Below are 21876 nucleotides of genomic sequence, written 5' to 3'. Positions count from 1 at the left end.
AGTGTTTGGTGTGTCATTACATTACTGTACTTTTAAAATTTCTTTGCCTCACATTATTTGCTAATGAGAAATTGTCTTTTTTTTGTATTTGAATTATGTTGTCAAAATTGGCTGTCATTTGGATTAAAACAAAGCACAGTAGTGCATGCTATTTTTACCTGATGAAAATGAAAATAACTTTTGATATAATCTTTTTATGCATTGAATGAGTGACAAAAAATTTCCATGAAAAGACTTGCCTGATCGTATGAATTATTTTGAGACATTTTAACCTTTGTATTTCTTAGGCGGAAGTTAATTCCACTGCCAAGCCTGAAGTTGCATCTGCTCAGACTCTGGCCTCGAGTAATGTTTTTCAAGGTGTAAACACTCCAACACAAGAAGTGCCTACAACAGTGGTATGATTTTATTTTTAATACATTTTTAATTAATGTTTAATCGTCTCTTTTTCTGCAGCAATTTGTCTAGAAACTCCAGGGGTATTTGTTCCTGCTCCTCTTTGACCAGTTCCTTAGAACCAACCTACATCTTGCTACAGGTTTTCTCCCCAGGCTGATTATAGGAATTGAAGGCCTGGTGTATTATAGCAGTTTTTTACAGGTTAGTCCGTTGATGTTTGGTGCAACTCTTAAGATATAATTCCCAGACTTCTGGAGGCCTCTATTTTCTAGAGATGCTGCAGTGTTGTCATCATTATACATGTCCTTGTGTGTGAAAACAGAGAGCTGCAATCCTGTTTTGCTGCTAGAACTGGCTATTACTCCCACCCATGTTTTTCACTATGGGATGACTTCACTGTGGAAGAGCCTGTGGTGTCCTTCTATTCTACTGTTGCAATGTTCTTAACATGAGGGATTCCCCACCTAGAGCACCCCAATGTCTGGCCAGTATACCAAAGTCTTTTACTACCTACGGAATGCAATGTGTTGCACATGCACTTCTTGTGTACATAGGGCATAAAAGTGACATCCGGATGTACCATCCTTAGAACTTCTCTGCTGCTAGTCCGAACGCCATTTTTGATCATTGGTCTGCTCACCCAACTTGTTTGCTGGTGTATCAAACCATGCAGAAATGTGCCCCGTTGGGGGTTTCTTTTTCCTTATTTACTGTTTTTTGCTGTGGATTTTTTCATGTCATCTAAAAAAGGCAAGTGTCAGTGTGGGAGACAAATTCCACATAAAGATGCTCACGATTTTACCCAGGGCTTATTTAATGCCCTTATGGCTTTGAAGCCTCCTTCAGAGGTCTGAGTTCCTGCTCCTCCTTGGATGTCTTCCCTTTACAAGAGGACAAGGGAGCAGGATTCCGATTATGAAGAGGTTTCCTCTGATGACGAATCTTTGACCTATTCCACACAAATTCCATCACCTCTGGAGTATGCTTCTCCTGAAGAGGAATCTACTGGTCCAGAATCCCCTCTTGAGGAGATTACTTTTGGAGATACCATTGCTAAGATGAGGGAGTACTTCAAGTGGGACTGTTCCTAAGTTTCGGATGTGCAAAAAAGATATTATGAGCTCCTTCAAATGAAGTCTTTTACCATCTGCTGTCCTTCCAGTTTTACTTGCTTTACTGGATGCTTTCTCCTCAGCATCTCAGCCTCCTGATTCTCAGCCTCCTGCCCCTAATAAGCCTGACCATTTTTACAAAGTGCCTGATAAGTGAAAATTTTTTTACAAGTGCCCATCTGCTGACCCTTTGGTGATCTCAGTGGCTTCCGATAAGCCTTCTAAATTACTGCCTACCACTAAACTTCTTCCCTCTGAAAAGGAAAGCAGGACAATGGAAAGACTGGCAAAAAAGTTTTACACTTCTTCCACCTTTGCCTTTCATTCTACTAATTGCCAAACTCAAATGACCAAATATGTTTTGGCCCTCCTGTCCCAGGTACTCAAGCGGTTTCTGACCTTCCAGATTCTAAGGAGAAAACTACAATATTGTCTTTGTTAGGGGGATCATCGGAAATGGCTCGTCATTCTATTAAGTCCAGCTATGATGCAGCAGAAGCTTCATGTAGAGAGGCTGCCTCAGGATTTGTATTGAGAAGGTATTCCTGGCTAAGGCTACATCTATTGCTGCATCACATAAAAGTTAAATTGATGGATGCTCCTTTAGACAACAGTGGCTTGTTTGGTACTATTGCTGCTGAATTATTCAAGTCTTTACAGGAGAAAAGCAAGGAGTTACAGGACTTGAAACATCTTTTGGTTTCACTTGTGCCTAAATTTCAAATGATGTCATCATTCTGAGTGATACTAACATAAATTGGCAATCTCTCATCTCTAACTACCCATCAGATAGTATAAACTTATATAGGTATACCCTACTTATAACTGTCCCCGCACCTATAGTAAACAAACTAAATCAACCCTAGACTGGATACTTGTCACACACCCTCACAAATGTGCCCATACAGGAACCTTCCATAATATCTCAAGTGACTGTCTACCCGCCTTCACCCACAGAACATGCAAACAACAAAATCCCATTTGTACAGAACTTCTAGAAATCTTGCCCATTTCAGTCAAAGGGCTCTTATAGATGCTTTAAAAGCCCAAAATTGGCACCAAACTAAAAATTCTTCCTCTGGATAATGCTGTAAATTACTTCGACAATGTCTTTATTACACCCAACAGCCTTGCCCCCATGCGAGCTAAAAGAATTAAGCATAACCATGCCCCATGACTAACAAAACGTACTAAACAGAGTTTCATTACCAGGGACAGAGCCTGGAATGAATGGCATAAAAATAGAACCCCGCAAAATACAATAAAATACAAACAACTTCGTAACAGTGTCAACAAACTAGTCATTACCGACAAGAAAAATTACTTCTCCACTCAATTAGGCTCCCAAAACAACAACACCCCAAAATTCTGGAAATCTATTTCCTCACTCCTCAATCTTGGTATTCCGCAAAATCCCATACCATCTTCTGAAAAAGACCCACAAGAAATTGCCCAAGCTTTAACACAATGATTTCTCTACTCAAACTTTATCTCTAATAGTTTAAAAAGCAACTCACATCTCTCCTTTCTTATATCAATCACACTCCTCCCCCTATAGATAACTACCCAGACTGTAGTCCTCCCACACCAACATTTACAATACAACCCGTGCCCACCTCTCTGGTGGATAAACTGCTAACTAAACTAAAACCATGTTCCCCCTCTGCTGATGGACTTCCAGCAGAATACCTTAAGCTAGCAGATGCTATTGCATACTCTGTCAGCATTCTCATCAATCGATCCATCTCCAAATCATACATTCCTCAACTCTGGAAAAACTCCATTATGACACCTTTACATAAAGGTGGCAACACCAATGATCTCTCTAATTACTGGCCCAGCTCTATACTCTCACCTTTATCTAAAATTCTAGAGAAGTATATTCATACTCTGTTGTTAAAGTATCTCTCCAACAATAACCTACTTTCCCCCACCCAGCAGGACTTTTGCCCAGCCCAAAGCACAACCACGGCCTTATTGTCATTTACCAATATTATTAACAAAGCCTTAGATACTGTCTACTTACTTCAGTTATTTTACTGGACCTGTCTAAGCCTTTTGATACGGTTTCACACCCTAAACTACTGTTTCAACTCAAATCCCTAAATTGCTCCCAACGCGCACTGGCTTGGTTTTCCAACTACCTTTCTGACGGGAAACAATATGTTAAATGGCAAAACAAGCAATCTGAATATCTCATAAACCAAACCTGAGTTCCCCAGGGGTCCATTCTTGGCTCAGTACTGTTTAACATATTCATTAATAACCTACATAAAGCATCCCATCTTAGTACTCTTAACCAATACGCTGACAATTCAACAATAATCACCTCTGCTAACAACTTGTCAGCTCTTCAACTGCTAATACAAAAAGCCTTTACATCTATTGAATCCTGGCTAACTGATGCTCAACTTCTACTCAATCCAAAAAAATCTAAATTTATTATTTTCATCAAAACCTCAAACTCAAAACTTTAAGATTTTCTCACAAAACAATACTGAAATTGAGCTAGTAAAATCATCAAAACTTTTCAGTATCACAATTGATGACAAACTCTCTTTTGAAAATCATATTCACAATATAGTCAAGAAGACCCATTTTAAACTTGGTAAGCTACACAAACTCTTTATTGATATGCCCACCAGGACAAAATTTTCTAACACTCTACTCCTCCCTACTCTCCTTTATGGTAGTCCCATTTTCACTAACCTACACACAACTCTTAGGAACAAATTACAGCCCTGCTACTACAAAATAGCAAAATTTGCCACTGATATGCCAACCTGGACACATCACTGCCAAGCCTTAAAATGTTTAAACTGACTCAAAATTCCCCCACTATTTACAATACTCCCAACTAACTGAGTCACCCACAAACTACTGTATAACCCTAATTATTTCCCCTGTATTCAGACCATGCTACAAACGTATATCCCAACATGACATCTCAGGTCTTTTAGTAAACAGCTCCTGCGCGTATTAAAACCCAACAAATGTGCAGGACAAAACCTTGATTCTTTCTCCATTGCCAAACTTTGGAATGCTCTACTCACTGCTATTACTCAGATAGACTCCATTAGAGCTTTCAAAATTGCACTAAAGTCCCATTACCTTGATCAGACGGGTTCCTGCAACAGCTGGCCTAAACCACCATGACTACATTACTATCACTAGAAACTACCTAATTATATTCCTTAATTAGTCACCCATCAGTTTTTACTGTTCCTATTTTTGCTTAGTTCTAGACTTACTAGCAGCTTAGTAGAATAACACTATAATTATGATTATTTAACTGTATGACAAAAATAAAAACACTTAATGAAAATGGACCCCCTGATCCAATGGATTTTCCCGGTTACCAAATGTCAATAAATAAATCAGTAAATAAATGAATTATCCATCCAAACAAGCCTTCATTTGGAGACACCCATACTCTAAAGGTAAGAAAGGGGGAAGGAGGCCTCCTGCACCAAAGACTGCTCAGGCTTCTTCTGAGCAAAAGCAGCCCTTTGCAGACAAACCCGGTAGTATCTATCACTTTTCTTTCAGCCTCATTCTTGTCTCGCTCTGTCTCTTTCTTTCTCTCACCTAGTTTGGTCAAGCATTACCCAAGACTCATGGGTTCTTTCAGTCGTTCAGAAAGGATATTTCATGGTTTGGAAATACCTACCTCCTTTCATGGGCATACCTCAACCACCTCAGGAGCAGTTACATTTTTTTCCCAGAGGTACTTCAAGAATTGTTAAATCAGGGAACTATTCAACAGGTTCCACAGGCTCAAAGGGGAAGAGGGGTTTGTTCAAGTATGTTTTCATTCCCAGAAAGGAGGGTCCTTGGAGACCCATTCTGGATCTTTCTCATCTAAATATTTTTCTGAAGATTCCATCCTTTTGCATGCTCTCTCTACTGACTTTGTTCCCTTTACTTCTTTCTCAGGCTTTCATGGCCTGTCTGGATATCAAGAATGCCTACCTTCACATTCCTATTCATCCCCATTTCAGGAAAGTTTTACATTTCTCTGTTGCTTCCTGGCATTTTCAATTCTCAGCTTTGCCCTTTGGCCTTTCTACTGCCCAAGGGTGTTCACCAAATGCCTAACTCTTGTGATTGCTTTTGCAAGCTTCAAGGCATCCAAGTTTTCCTGTTTCAAGCATCCTCTTCAGACATCTTACTGCAAAACCTCCACTTCACAACTTCTGTTTTGCAAAGTCTGGGGTTCACTATCCTTCTCAAGACCATGTTTTCCTAGGATGCAGGATTCAGACAGTAGCTATGTTGGCATCCCTGCCTCCGCCAAAGGATTTGACTCATTGCCTTCTTTAAAAATCTTTTTCCTCTGATGTCTGTCACAGTCAGAGTGTGTCTGAGGATTTATGGCATCCACCATCCCTATGTTACCTTTACCCAAACTTCACATGAGAAAATTTCAGTGGTTCCTGAAATCATTGTGGCAATAAAATGTGCATCCCCTAGAATTTGCAGTTCCCATTCTTCCCTATCTAAAGGGGAAGCTTCAGTGTTGGATTCAGCAGTTGTCTCTGACCCAGGCCTTCCCTTTCATCCACCTCTTCCATGTCAAGGATTGTTCACAGATGCCTCAGAGGTAGGGTGGGTAGCAGCCTTGGGTACAATGAGAGTACAGGGAGTCTGGACTCCTCTACAACAAAAGGAGCACATCAACATCAGGAGCACATCAACATCAGAGATGAGTGCTCCTGCTGGCTGTTCAGGCTGTCTATCCTCTCTTGTGTCCTGGTCCTCTCAAACTGTTAACAGACAACACCACAGTCCTCTGGTATGTAAACCAACAGGGGGGAACAAAATCTTACCTTCTCTGCAGGCTTGCTGTCATGGTATGGGAGTTTTGCAGTTCAGAATCATGCAACTCTTCAAGCGGTTTATATTTCCTTGGGTCAAAATAATGTGGTAGACACTCTGAGCAGGTCCTTGACTCAATCCCATGAATGGATGCTTTACAGGGATGTGTTTCTGGACATTGTCCACAAGTGGGGTACTCCACAAATAGATCTTTTTGCTCCTTTGAACAGACAATTTCCACAATTCTGTGCTAGAGTTCCAAGTTCTCTGGTTTGGAGGTGGATGTCCACTGTTTCTCTTGGAAGGAAATATTTCTATATGCATCCCCCCCCTCCTCTCATTCTGAAAGTTCTGTTCAAAATTTAACAGGACAAACCCAAAATCTTGCTAATTTGGGCCAAGACACCATTGGTTCCCTCTTCTGCATTTAGCCAGGGGCAATCATCAGACGTTAGCTCACACAGTGGACCTACTCACACAAGACAAAAGATCTCTAATCCATCCCCACCTGTCCTGTCTTAAACTGACTCTGTGGGTGAGAGGACTTTGATTCCTTATAGACACATTTTTTTCTAAGGACGTACCTAGGGTTCTGTAGAAGGCCAGGAAATGCAATATTAGGAAATCCTACATGTCCAAATGGAAGAGGTTTACTGTGTGGTGTCTTTCATGTAACCTGGATCCACTTTCTGTGGATGTTCCTGTGGTTCTTTGTGTGAATTGCTCAATGCTGTGTTGGCTTATTCCTTTGTCAAGTCATACTTATCAGCAATCTCTGCTTATCCTCATTTATCACCTCCTTTAGTTTTTAGGTTTGAGGCAAACAATTTCTAAAAGGTGTCCTCCACATTAGATCTCCCAGGAAGCCTATTCTTCCTTCCTCCCTGGGATCTACGTTTTGTTTTGGAAAAAATTACTCTGGCTCCTTTTGAGCCTGCAGTTTCAGTTTCCTTGCAACATTGCTCTGGGAAGACTGATTTGTTGTTAGCCCTTATTTCAGCCAGATGGGTGTCTGAGCTTCAAGCCCTTATGGCTTGTCCTTCCTTTTTTTTATTTTCATAAGGTGTCCTTGATACTAATCATTCTTTTATGCCCGAGGTGGTGAATGAGTTGTCACTTAATCTATTCATTTATCAACTTTTTTCCCTTCTCCAAAATCTCCTAGCAAGAAGGTACTACACACCTTGGACATGCATAAACAACTCAGATTTTATTTGGATAAGACTAATGCTATCAGGAAATCTGATCAGCTTTGTTTCTTTTCATCCCAGGTCTTTGGGATTGGCTGTTTCTAAGCAGACTATTTCTTCCTAGATTTCTAAAGCAATTTCTTTTTGTTATGTTTATCATGGTAAAACTCTTCCTTTCTCTGTTAAGGCTCACTCTACTAGTGTTGTGGCTTCTTCTGGTGCTCTTTTCCAAGGGGTTGGACATAACTCCATTCTTGAGGCAGCTCGTCCATGCATACTTTTACCAAACACTACAAGTTGGATAGAATTTCCACAGTAGAGCTGGTTCTGCTGGAGCCATCCTTCAAGGCTTTCTAGAGAGCTCTACTGGTCCTTCCTCCTCCCAAGTTTCTTCCTGAGCTTTAGCATTCTCCCACATGTTAAGAATACTGCAACAGTGATGTGGAAGGACATAGTATAGTTGTGTAAAATCTTACCACAATGATAGATGGCCTTCTCTTCACTTTTGCAGTATTCAATCCTGCCATCCTACCTCCTGGTTCTTTCTCTCTCTTGTATGTACTGTTAACCTATTTTCCTTGGACTGCCATTCCTACTGGGGCATGCATTTCTGAGAATGGTATGTCTAGACTTCACTTTTGTGCCCTATGTACGCAAAGAGCATATGTGCGACGTACGGCATACCATAGCTAGGAAATGGCATTGGTATACTGGCCGGATGCCAGGCCATCCTAGGCAGGAAATCTCTCATGTTAAGAATACTGCAACAGTGAAGAAGAGGACATCTATCATTATGGTAAGATTGTCTTCCTTCCCATTTAGGAGAACTTTGTTTGGAAATGGCCATGATCACACCAGCTGACTTCTTCACTGCTGTGACTAGAAAACATGGTTGCCAGTGATACAGATGTCTTTGTGTCAAGGCCAAACTACAATAGGGCAGTTCTTGACAAGTATACAACAGGATAATTCATGGCAGGTCGACTGATTCATGCGTATCGTTGGTAAATGCAATTATACTACTGATATGTCCCGGTGATGGCTGTGCACAAGAGATGCCCTCGCAATCTGACAGATTTGGAGCACTTGTGCAAGGAAGAGCGGGCATATATTGCCACGCCAAGATGTGCCATGCTGATAGACTCCTACTCAAGAAGACTGAATTCTGTAATTAAATCAAAAGTTGCTTCAACCAAGTATTAGTTTAAGGGTGTGCACACTTATGCAACCAGCTTATTGTACGTTTTTTATTTTTTATAGTTTTTCCCCTAACAGATTTGTTTGTTTTTCAACTGAATTGTACAGGTTATAGGTCACATTAAAGGTGGGAATGTTTTGAAATGATTTACTGTGGTCTCATTTTTTTACATCACAAAAGCCTGACATTTTAACAGGGGTGTGTACACTTTTTATATCCACTGTGTGTGTGTGTGTGTGTGTGTGTGTGTGTGTGTGTATATATATATATATATATATATATATATATCTTCTTCTGGCTTATCCCAGTTAGGGGTCGCCACAGCAGAACTCCGGTCCGCTAATGTTTTGGTAGTGGATTTTTACCTGCCGAGTTACCAGCCCTGATGCACAATCTTCAACGATTCACGCATGCCTCCACACAGAAGATGCTGTAGCTGAGAATCGAACAGGACAACATCTTGCTGTGAGGTGACAACGCTACCGCAGCACCACTACCGTGGGACATTGTATGTGTAGATATATATATATATATATATATATATATATATATATATATATACACACACACACACACACACACATATGTATATGTATGTATGTATGCATGCACATATACATACGCACATACACGTGTATGTATGTTTGCCTTTACAGTGCTAGTTTGGTTTTGGACTGCAAAGTAATAAAACTATGTATATGAACTTTACCATTTGTTTCTCCCACTGGTTTTGTGGAAATTGGAGTTCATATTGCAAGTAAGTTAAAGAGGAATGGAAAAGAGTCCTGTTTTAAGAATATTCTTCCTAAGAAAAAACATGTTTAATAGTCGAAAGGAATGAAACAAGAAACAGAGCACAGGTCCATATCGCAGAAGAGCTATATATTTTTGTACAACAAGTTCTTAAAATGTTAAACAGCTGTTCTTTTTCTTCCCTTTTTTGTTGTATTCTTATATATGTTTTACTTTTATTTTGCTTCCACTCACTGCGTTTGTCTGATTGGGTTTCATCAAAAAAAGTTTTCTTCAGAGATCTGGGGAGAAAAGTTCTAACATATTACAAACATATTAAAAAAAAAAATTTTAAACAGGCATTCAGTAATATACATGAATATACATTGTCATATACATTAGCAATTACACATGCATTTGCTAATTAGATAACATTCATATGAAATACAGGAAACTACTACAGTATAAAATATACTTATGCGAACATTTGACAAGGTGTTTTTATCAAATAGATATTAGATCTTGTAAGTAGTGATTAGAAATTCAAAGAAATGGAAGCAAGAGGAGGGACTTGGCGAAGAAAATGTCAGCATTGTAGTCAAGAGGTAGAGTATTAAGCAGGTTCAGAGACAATTATCACAGCATCATAGTAGAATACTAGGCTATCAACCCAAGGGACCTTTTTAAGCCTGGCCATGCATCCTAATAAAATTTAATAGATATTGATTCCCAAGGGTTGGGGGTGGGTGTATATATAATTGAGCATAGGCAGCTAAGCATGTACAAATTTCCTTTCCCTAATGTAGAGGTAGAGAGGCGAGCAGCGTTGTAAAAACTACTGTAGTGACTGGAGATGCTAGTAAATCTATTCAGATATTGGTGAAGACTGGTTGTGGGGCATAGGATTCTGAGGGAAGAGGAGCTGTTTTTATGAAATAGCAAGCAGAAGATTACAATGGTATTTATCCTGGTAATATACAGGAGCAGATCCATTGATCTTTTTTGTGAACTTGTCAGTACTGCATAAGTGGATTGTTTGGCTATACTTTATAAACACAGAGCTTACCTTGATGTTCATAAATATTAAGGTACCTGAAAAATATTCCAGATAAAAAAGAATACTCTAGCTTGTATGAGTCTTATTTGCATGACCTGTTTTGTTATTTGCGATCTTTTGAGGTCACTCTCATGTTGATTTTAAGGTCCGTGTGTCTAAAGTGTAAACTGTGGTGCATTGCAGTGGATACTTTCACTTTTTGCCAACGTTGTACAACATTGGGATTATATTATCTAAGTAAGGAGATGTGGGGACCAAGCCTCCGATCAGAGTGGGAGGTGGGGTGGAGGACTTGCCTTTTGCAAAAAAAATTTTTATTGTATATTTTGTAGTATTTTCATGTTATGCTTCTTAATGTAGAAAATAATCAGTGAAGCGTGTCATGTTTTAAGGTGACTCAAATGAACATCAGTAAACTGACTTATCTCTAGTACATTTAGAATGTAAAGAGCTACTGCAAAAGTACAGTATAGATGGAAACTATTTTGTTCAGTGCAGACGGAAATCTGTAAAGTAGCCAGAAACTAGAGCAAGCAAAACAACAGTGTAAAAGTAAGCTTTCGTTATGTTTCAAATGTAGCCAAGTGCAGCAGTTAATGGTTAACAATTTAATTTAAAAATTTACCTTTAAGCATTTTATTGTTTGGAAACTAAGAAGTGACTGGGACGTATAGCATCAGATGTTCTTCATTAGGCTACTGTTGCAGTATTCCTTACATCTGTAACTTTCCCTCGAGGCCCCAGCCTGCTCCAAAATCCTTTCTTTATGATAAAAAAAAGCAGGGCCCTAAACAGATATGGTTAAAAAAAGTGTATACTTGCTGAACACTGCCTTTTAGGGCAATTAATTGTTAAACTAACATGATTCAATTTATTTAGCTATGTTGAACAATACGAGTCAGAATATGACTGAGATCCTAGTCAACTTGTGAGTTCTAATGCTCTAGACATGTTCCGCTCTGTATTAGAAGTACCTAAGCACTCTATAAAATGTGGATATGGTGCCATAGATACATTGTTTAGAGCTGCTGCTGGTTCTGTTATCCGCAGGCATACTTCGCTAAAGCTTCAGCTTTTAACCAAGATGTATAGAAATTTCTTGCTTGGGAGTCCCACAGCTAAAGTCTTCTAAATGATGGAAAAAAACAGTAAGGTGTAATGCAAGGAGTAAAACAACTCTTTCTTTTTCTCCATTTTTTAGATATGACATAAACTACCCTTCAAAACCAGTTCTTCTTCAGAAAGTAGACTAAAACCAAATGGCAGCAATAGCAAAATAGTCAGGTAAATGTTAATTTGGAAACAAAGGACAAGCAGATTCTTAACACTAGACAGTCTGGGTTTCAGAGCCCTAACAACAGTAGAGTTCCAACCTGGATATTGCTTTCCTTCCCCCTCACCTAACCCAACCCCAGCCTTCTCAGAATTGCTGGCAGACTCTCATCCCTTCCATTATGGGAAACTATCACTTCTGACTCTTGGACTTTAAACATCATAAGCAGACATTACAAACTTCAGTGAGATTCCAGACCCAACCCACTCTGGCATTCCTCAGATCCAGAAGACCAGAAACACCTCATTCCAGCATTGCTTCAAGTCTTTCTCAGTCAGGAGTCATAGAAAAAGTGCCTGTGGGGAAATGTATTATATTCGAGTTTTTCTAGTCCCCAGGAAAACTATCCGTTTGCTGTGACCTATTCCAGATGTCTCCAGACTTAAGACATTTCTGAGGGTTCTTCACTTAAAAATGCTTACCCTTCAGACTTTTTGTGGGTCTTCCTTAACCAAATGCTGTTTTGTTTTATCTGGTCTTAAATGATGCTTATTCACACACCCCTACCCACAAAAGGTACAGAAAACATTTATGATTCTCTGTATTGGCCTTGCACTATTGGTTTAGTTCTTGGCTCTTTGAAATTTCTTTAGCACTGAGGGTATTTACAAAGTGCTTGGCAGCCATCATAACCTTCAGCAGACTGCAAGGCATTCATATCTATCCTTACCAGGATGATTTTCTGCAGCCATCATAACCTTCTGCAGACTCTTAAGGCATTCATATCTGTCCTTATCTGGATGATTTCATTAGACTTTTCTATGAATCTTGTTTTTTAGGGTGCCTAATAGATATCAGAATTCAAACAGCCTTTCTTCTTCCAGGCAAAATAATAGTTATAAAAAACTTCTTTCTCATTCTCTCAAACAGAAATCTGCCTTAGCCAGGGAGTTTTTAAAAGTCCTTAATTTCATGGCTTTAGTCATTCTCATGATCCTTTGTGCCAGGCATCATATAAGGAAATTCCAGACATATCTCAAATCAGTCTGGATTCAGCGTCAGAATTTTTTCAAATACATTTTGATAATTCCTTGTCTGGTTCAGGAGTTGCTTTGGTGGGTTAAACAGACTGCCATCCCAGGAGTCCTATTTGTAGACTATCTGCAAGCACAGAACATTGCAACAGATACTTCAGATTTTTCTATAGGGGGGGTGCGCTCACGGAACAAAGGTTCAGGGTATATGGAGCACTGTTTACAGAAAAATTCATGTCAGTATCAAACAGGTGATGGTTCCTAAAACTGAGCTCTATCTACATCCATTGTAGACTCTCAAGTACTCTCCCAAGTTGTGTCAGACATCACCACCATTATGTGGTACGTAGACAGCGTGAGATAAAGTCTTACCCTCTTGCAGATTAGCAGAGGCAGTTTGTGGTACTAGCAGTTGGGCTGCAGCCCCCGTAACTAATTTTATTTTTTATTATGATTTACTTTTTATGATGACTTTAGTGGCTTACTTTTCTATTCCCTTTGTAGAGTACAGAACTCCATGCATACTACTGAGCATGCACATGATTTTGAGCACTTCTAAGGTACAGTTAAAAAAAAAAAAAAAAGAGAGAGAGAGGGAGACAGATTGGCTTTATTCGGCTAGCTGGGCTGTTTTCAAAACAACCTGGCATTACACCAATTCCAAAGGGAGAATAAGGTGCTTATACCTCTGTATAGGTCTTTCTGCCTTTTCTTGAAGGCAAAAGCATCGCTCAGAGGGTGGTTGTGTGAATTGCTTTTTGAAGCAGCCAGGAACCATTTCTATTGGCTTTGCTGCCTCAGGTGACTGATGACTGAAGCAGCCTGACTGAATGTGAAACATGAAATTAATAGACTTTTGCAGGGATACAAGTGAGGGAGCAAGATTTTAAGTGTATATTCGATCATACTAATTTTTACTAGCATTATGCATGTCATTTATCTAGTATGTAGGAAAGTAAGTTTTTTGTTGTTTTTTTTTTTTGTGAGAGAGGGTGCTCACGTGTGTGTGTTTGTATGTGTGTGCAAATGTAATGCATGTATGTGGGCACATAGATACCCTCTTCTGTCCCTGATTTTTGAAAAATGTATTTGATTTTGCCTGGTCTGCACCTTGTAAACCTCTTATTTTTCTGGCAAATCAGTGAAGGTTGCAGTCAATAAATGATAGGTATTTGAGTTTCAGGCACAATAGCTTTTAACAGATTGCTAAGGGGGTGGCTTGTGTGCAGCTTACAGACCAGTCTCTGACCCGGCCCTGACAGAAATGCTACACATTCATAAATCAAACTACATGAGGATCACTCACTCCAGTGATCTTAATCTAGCCTCTAACATGAACAGGTCATGCTGGAGAAAGAGGTCCATCTTCCAGAGACTGCCACTTCTCTGGAACAGGCCTCCAATTCATGTGAAACAGAGCCCCTTCCTGACCAGATTCAAAACTCATCCTAGATCAGTGGATGGGTGACTGCAAATTCACTCCTGGTGTGGTGCCCAATTCCCTTCTGGACAGAGGAAGTTTGTAATGTTAAGTTGTCAATCTCGCCTTCATTCTTGCTGGATGGGTTCGGAGCCGATCCTCGGCTCCGACTCGGCCTAATACTAAAGCTCGAGAGCTATTTTTACCGGCCCGAGGCTATGCTATGTCCCATAATGCTAGGCATCATATACCCAGATCTCGTTTGCCGCTTCAGCTACGAGGTTGCGTTTTCACCGGCTCCAGGTCGTATTTAAAATTTTTTATAATTATAGTTAGTTTTCGATTGATATTTTTTCTCTAGATTTTTTTCTGGTAGTGTTAGTAGTCTCCCAACTAGTCTTCCCTCCCTTTATTAGTAGTTTTCCTACTATTTTCCACCCTTAAGGTGGTTAGGCTCTTACCCCCCCTTTTTATAGTAGTTTTGTACAGTAGGTTTATACAGGTTCCTTTAGTAGGTGTGTGTGTGGAATTTTGTTGTTATTATAGTAACTTTAAGAGTGTCTGTCAAGTGTTGTGTTTGTGTTTGTATACTTGGTTAGACTTTGTTGTCCCGTTCCTATGGTACCATGTCTAAGGATACAAAGATATCGGGATTCAAGAAGTGTGACTCGTGCTGTCAGAAGATGTCTCTGACAGACGGTCACACTTGTGTGTATTGTTTGGGCACTCTGTACCTGCAGGACTCTTGTTTCATCTGTCATGCTTTTAGCCCAAGAGTCCTGCAGGAGCGCAGAAATAAGTTCATCTTAAGGGGCTTATTGAAGCCTGAAGGTTCTCCTACCAATCCTCTGTCAGGAAAACCTTCTAAGCCCGCCAAACCGTCGGCTCCATGTCCGGAGCCAGCACCGAGCGGACCTTCTTCTGCCTCGCCGGTTCTGGCCAAAACCGATACATCGAGGCCTCAGTCGGCTCCGACCTTGGCGTCGGAGCCGTCTCCAAGCCGAAAGCGCTCCCGATCTCCTTCATTGGAGTTGGTCAGGACGGCTCCAAAGTCCCCTTTGCTGTCGGAGCGGAGCCATAGGTCTCACTCCTCTAGATCTTCCAGGCTTTCGGACTACGATCTCGAGAGGGTAGTCAGTAGGCTTTTGAAGTCGCAGGCGCTCGCCCAGTTATTGCACAGCCTGTCTCAACAGACAGCGGCTTCCCCAACGCCTGCTCCAGTTCCTCCTCCGACTATTCCTTCGAGCTCGGAGCCGAAGGCCATCGGGGTTGGTACCATGGGAGCGTCAGAACTGATTCCACCCTTATCGGTTCCTTCATCGGCTCCGATCCCTTCATTGGCTCTGTCCTTGAAGGGATCCGGGCGCTAGGACTCCCTCGTCGGTTACAAGGGGCGAGTGGCATCGGACCCTTGTCTGACCCCGTTCTCCCTCTCGGAGTGTCGGCGCAGGTGAGCTCGGCCCCAACATCGGCCTCGGAGCCATCCCTCTCGGTGCCGGGAGGAGCTCTCATCTCTTCGGAGCTAGGTCCCTCCTCTCTGCCTGATAGGGGTGCCTTTGAGGTCATGAGGAGCGTGCTGGCTCCTATACCGGCGCCACAGTCGGCCCCATCGGCCCCTCCTTCCATGGTGCCTGTTTCAGCCTCTGCCTACCCTCCCGAACCTAAGTGTGGAGAACCAACGCTCCAGGTTGCCCCATTGGGTGTATCCTCCTCTTCTGAGGCCTCCCCTGATCCTGCGGGGGAGCCCCCTCGGAAGAGGACATGCAAGAGGAAGCATGTGGACTCCCCGGAGTCAGTGACATCTGACACCGACCTGGATGATTCGGAAGGGTCCCCAAGGTCCCCCTCTGAGGATGTTTCATTTTCTGACATCCTAGAGATCCTAGGGTGAATTGGTCTGTCCTCAACACTTCCAAGGCCGAGTCGGTGTACCTGGACACGTTCGGTTCTCGCCCTTCCACCTCTTGGGTGTCCCCGCCTTTCGACCCACTCATGGAGGTGGTGGCTCAGAAGGCGTGGACGGCTCCGGATACTATGGAACCAACTCCCCGCAGGCCCACAAAATTTATTACAGCCCCTTCGGACAAGCAGTTTCTCACTAAGGGCATCCCCGTTGATGCCATGGTGGTGGCAGCGGCCACTAAGAAGGAGTTGGCTGACCCTTCAGTTCCTTTCCATCCTCCTGATAAGGAATCTAGGACTATGGATAGGTACGGCAAGCGGATGTTTTCTTCAGCGACCTTTGCCATGCGTTCACTGAATTATTTGTGCCATTTCACCCATCTTCAGAGAGACCTTCTCAAAGAACTAGGTGATACCTTACAGGACCCATCAGCTGCGGGGTCTCAGGAAAAGCCCCAGCTAGGGACCCTGAACTTTATTGTAAACTCCTCCATGCGGCTCATTTCCTATGCTGCCGATGGAGCGAGTAGGGCTGCAGGCACGGGCGTTGCTCTGAGGAGACCCGCGTGGATGCTGCTTTGCAACTTTGCTGACCCCTTCAAGGCGTCTTTCACTAACACCCCCTTTGACTGTTCTGCCTTGTTTGGACCTCAAGTGAAGGATACTTTGACCAGGTGTGAGCAGGAAGGCAAGACTCTCTGTGCCGTAGGAGTCCATTTTTCTACCCTTTCTAGACCATACCCTAAAGGTCAGAAGGGTGGGAAAATGTGGTTCCGTAAACCTCAGGGAGTACTACCTGATGCACATGGTGAGCTTCCCTCCAGAGGCAGAGGAGGGAACAATAATACACGCCACCCGAGGGGCGGGGGGCATCCGCAGAATCAGGGTAGCAGAGAATCTTTCTCTGACAAACCCTTCCAGCACCCCTGAGGAGCTGCCTCACTGTCCACTGTCGGAGGCAGCCGGGGGAAGACTATCACTGTACCCAGAAGCCTGGCATTCCTTCACACAAGACAAATGGGTACGGTCGATCATATCCGAGGGCTACAGAATTCCCTTTGCTCACACCCCACAACAGCCAAAAGGGCCCCTTCCAGACGTTCCACCCGGTCTGAGGGATCTAGCAGCGCTAGAAATTTCAAAGCTGCTAAGAAAAAGGGCCATCCAGCCAGTCCCAGCAGACCAACAAGGATCCGGTATGTACTCCAACTTCTTTTTGGTACCAAAAAAGACAGGGGACTGGAGACCTATTTTGGATCTCAGCAGGCTGAACAAGTCTGTTCAAAGAACGAAATTCCGGATGGTCACTCTACAGTCCATTCTACCCTTTCTGGGTCAGGACAATTGGATGTGCTCTGTAAACCTTCAGGATGCGTACTACCATATCAAGATGAACAGGCGCTCCAGAAGGTTTCTCCGCTTCCGGCTGGGAGCCAGTCACTACCAATTCAGAGCACTGCCCTTTGGCCTCACCACAGCCCCCAGGGTGTTTACCAAATGCATGGCAGTGGTTGTGGTTCACCTGAGACGACAAGGATTCCAGGTGTTTCCATATTTAGATGACTGGCTCCTTACTGCCACCACCAGGCATCGATTACTCCAATCCAGAGATTACACTGTACAGCCTTGTCAGTCTATTACCTTCATGGGCGCCATCTTAAACACAGTGGAGCTCTCAGCAAAACTACCCACACAAAGAGTTTCAGACATTCGCAACCATGTTCAGATTCTATTATAGGAGACCAGAGTCCAATCCAGATTTGTACTAAAAATGCTTGGTCTCATGGCAGCAGCAATCACTTTACTCACCCTAGCGCTTTCATGCGGATCCTGCAGTGGATGCTATTTTCCCAATGGTCCTTTCAGCAGCTCCCCATGTCACACACCATTCTAATCACTCAGTCATGCAAAAGACACCTTTCTTGGTGGACGGTCTCCCCTCAAGTACTCCAGGGCAGACCTGTGGTCCTTCCTCCTCCTGTTGCCACTGTGACAATGGATGCCTCCCTGATCGGGTGGGGGGGGCATTTTCGGGGCAGGACAGTCTAGGGCACATGGCAACCCTTCGAGTACCACTTGTACATAAATGTCTTGGAAATGAGAGCGGTACTTTTAGCGTAGCAGGCCCTTCAGTACTCTCTACCAACCGGGACTATTAGAAGGTGGGGTCATCCAGAAAGCAGGATGATCCTCATTGCCGCCCTGGCATCTGGACCCAGTGACAGATCTTCTGACCCATCAATCAGGCGGGCTGCATCAGTCCCTTCAATCTCTCAACCTCACAGCTTGGTTACTCCACTTCCAAAGCTAGCCAGGCTTCCCCTTGTCTCTCAACCAGTTCGTGATATCATCCTCGCTTCTCACAAGTCTACTACCAGAAAGACTTATGCTAGCAAATGGAAGCATTTCTCTGTCTGAGCAGGGGAAAAGCACGTGAACCTCTTTACGGCTCCGGACCAGACAGTTCTAGAGTTTCTAGCAGAACTCTTTCGATTGGGCTCCTCCTCAGCTACCATCAGAGTTCAACTGGCAGCTGTTGCAAATTTCCACGTTGGCTTGTCAGAGACCAGCATCATGTCCCACAAACTTTGCAAAGCCTTTTTAAAAGGAACCCTTTTACTTAGGCCTCCGGTTAAGGACCCTCCCCCACCATGGGACTTAAATTTGGTACTGTCTTCCTTAATTCTTCCTCCGTTTGAGCCGGCGGCTTCTTGTTCATTGAAGTTGCTCTCGTGGAAAACACTCTTCTTAGTAGCCATCTCCTCAACAAGAAGGGTCTCAGAACTTCAAGCCCTTTGTGTTCACCCTCCTTATCTTGTTTTTCACAAAGACAGTGTGTCACTTAGGACTAATCCTTCCTTTTTACCCAAAATAATCTCAGAGAAAAATCTGAATCAGACCATAGATCTTCCAGTCTTCTTCCCAAATTACACCAATAGAGCTTAACGAAAGTTACATTGTTTGGACGTTCACTGTCAATTACGCTTCTACCTGGATAGAACTAAGCAAATTAGAAAATCAAACCAGCTCTTCCTGTCTTATGCAGAGGGGAAGCAAGGCCAACCACTCTCTAAGGTAACTTTGTCCAGGTGGTTGTCCTGTCTTACCATGTTGGTCTGTCAGTTGAGGAACAGGGAACTTCCTACTAAGCCTAGAGCCCATTCAAACAGAGCTTTAGCTTCTTCAATAGCCTTTCAGGCAAGATTGCCAATGGATTCCATTTGCGCAGCGGCCACTTGGGCCTCTCCTCATACCTTCATTTCTCATTACAAGCTCGATATGGCCTCCAGAAGTCGGGCTGATTTTGGTTCCACGGTACTCAAGAGTTTGTTACATTGAGCCACCCAGGATTTAGGTGCTAGGGACGCTGTCCCATCCAGCAAGAATGAAGGCGAGATTGACAACTTAACATTGAGAAGTTATGTTCTTACCATAATGTTCCATGTTAGTTGTCTTCTTCTCGCCTTCTTTCTTAAGGCCCCACCCTCCATCCCCCTAGCCTGGGAGATCTAGAGTACCTTGTGAGAATTTTTGCCACCTCAGTTATTTCCCCAGCTAGCTCCCTTGCTCCCCCTTTTTTGCTAGTTCTTCTAGAGGGCTTATATATATATATATATATATATATATATATATATATATAGATAGATAGATATATCCTTCTCCCTTTTGTATCTATGATTAGGTGGATTGTTCTCTGTTGTGGTGGGACATATATGTCCATAGTGTTAGCTATCAAACGAGATCTGGGTATATGACGCCTAGCATTATGGGACATAGCATAGCCTCGAGCCGGTAAAAATAGCTCTCGAGCTTTAGTATTAGGCCGAGTCAGAGCCGAAGATCGGCTCCGAACCCATCCAGCAAGAAAGAAGGTGAGAAGAAGACAACTAACATGGAACATTATGGTAAGAACATAACTTCTCATTAACTACAATAGACCCTTACCTCTGTGAACTTCAGTCACCTAACCACTGACGTTTAGGGCAACTCAGGATAAATATGGCTAGGCTTCTAGGGACTCTAGGGCCATTAGCTGAATAACCTTCTATGACCCTATGAGCAGAAGCTTGCTAATGCAAAGCCTGTTATTGTAGCAGCTTTCTAGGTATATAAGGACAGCATGTGTCCATGATTTTGGCCCTTAGTTCCCCATTGCTTTTTAGCTTTCTACTTGATTCTTGAGCTAAGTGGTTGAGTGGTATGTCGAGAGGTGAAGGTTGCAATGCAAATGCATTTTTATGTGGCAATTATTTGTGTATTTTTCATTCATATGGTTATAATGAAACATCTGGTGTGTACAGTACAGTCATGCAAATGGCTATAGCTGATGGTTAAAAAGTGTGTGAGAGTGTGAGTGTGAGAGTGTGTGAGTGTGAGAGTGTGAGTGTGTGTGTGAGTGTGTGAGTGTGTGAGTGTGTGAGTGTGTGAGTGTGTGTGAGAGTGTGAGAGTGTGTGAGAGTGTGAGAGTGTGTGAGAGTGTGTGAGAGTGTGTGAGAGTGTGAGAGAGTGTGTGAGAGTGTGAGAGTGTGAGAGTGTGAGAGTGTGTGAGAGTGTGTGTGAGTGTGAGTGTGAGTGTGTGAGTGTGTGAGTGTGAGTGTGTGAGAGTGTGAGAGTGTGAGAGTGTGAGTGTGAGTGTGAGTGTGGTGTGAGAGTGTGAGAGTGAGTGAGAGTGTGAGAGTGAGAGTGTGAGTGTGAGAGTGTGAGAGTGAGAGTGTGAGAGTGTGAGAGTGAGACTGTGAGAGTGAGAGAGTGTGAGGGAGTGTGTGAGTGTGGTGAGTGTGTGAGTGGTGTGAGTGTGAGGTGTGAGTGTGGAGTGTGAGAGTGGCAGGTGTCAGCCAGAGTGTGAGTGTGAGAGGTGTGAGAGTGTGAGTGTGTGAGGTGTGAGAGTGTGAGTGTGAAGTGTGAGTGTGAGGTGTGAGTGTGAGTGTGAGTGTGTGTGAGGTGTGTGAGGTGTGAGTGAGTGAGAGTGTGAGAGTGTGAGAGTGTTGTGAGAGTGTGAGGTGTGAGTGTGAGTGTGTGTGAGTGTGAGTGTGAGTGTGAGAGTGTGATGTGTGAGTGTGTGAGTGTGAGTGGAGTGTGTGAGTAAGAGTGTGAGTGTGAGTGTGTGAGTGTGAGAATGTGAGTGTGAGAATGTGAGGTGTGAGTGTGAGAGTGTGAGTGTGAGGAGTGTGAGAGTGTGAGGTGTGAGGTGTGTGTGTGTGAGTGTGAGTGTGAGTGTGAGAGTGTGAGTGTGAGAGTGTGAGTGTGAGAGTGAGAGTGTGAGTGTGAGTGTGAGAGTGTGAGTGTGAGTGTGTGAGAGTGTGAGTGTGAGTGTGTGAGTGTGAGTGTGTGAGTGTGAGAATGTGAGTGTGTGAGAATGTGAGTGTGAGAATGTGAGTGTGAGTGTGAGTGTGATGTGTGAGTGTGAGTGTGAGTGTGTGTGAGTGTGGAGTGTGTGAGTGTGAGGTGTGTGTGAGGTGAGTGTGAGGTGTGTGAGTGTGAGAGTGTGAGTGTGCCCTCAACACTTCCAAGGCCGAGTCGGTGTACCTGGACACGTTCGGTTCTCGCCCTTCCACCTCTTGGGTGTCCCCGCCTTTCGACCCACTCATGGAGGTGGTGGCTCAGAAGGCGGCGGCTCCGGATACTATGGAACCAACTCCCCGCAGGCCCACAAAATTTATTACAGCCCCTTCGGACAAGCAGTTTCTCACTAAGGGCATCCCCGTTGATGCCATGGTGGTGGCAGCGGCCACTAAGAAGGA

At 43.1% G+C, this 21876-nt stretch overlaps 1 protein-coding gene across 2 annotated transcripts in view; it reads left to right on the top strand.

Moving 5' to 3' along the window:
* The window catches only part of UBE2J1 (ubiquitin conjugating enzyme E2 J1), an 873843-nt gene that overhangs the window by 820192 nt on the left and 31775 nt on the right, over positions 1-21876 (top strand). For both annotated transcript variants that reach the window (XM_044067059.1, XM_044067069.1), the window contains one exon: positions 288-398. In XM_044067059.1, coding sequence (XP_043922994.1) covers positions 288-398 — 111 coding nt within the window. The remainder of the gene's footprint in view (positions 1-287; positions 399-21876) is intronic.

The sequence above is a fragment of the Protopterus annectens genome, chromosome 1.part0 (genome assembly GCF_019279795.1).
Source record: "Protopterus annectens isolate FY-2018-M chromosome 1.part0, PAN1.0, whole genome shotgun sequence".
Taxonomy (NCBI): domain Eukaryota; kingdom Metazoa; phylum Chordata; order Ceratodontiformes; family Protopteridae; genus Protopterus; species Protopterus annectens.
Note: the sequence above shows the minus strand (reverse complement) of the source record. Positions and strands in the feature narration are given on the sequence as shown.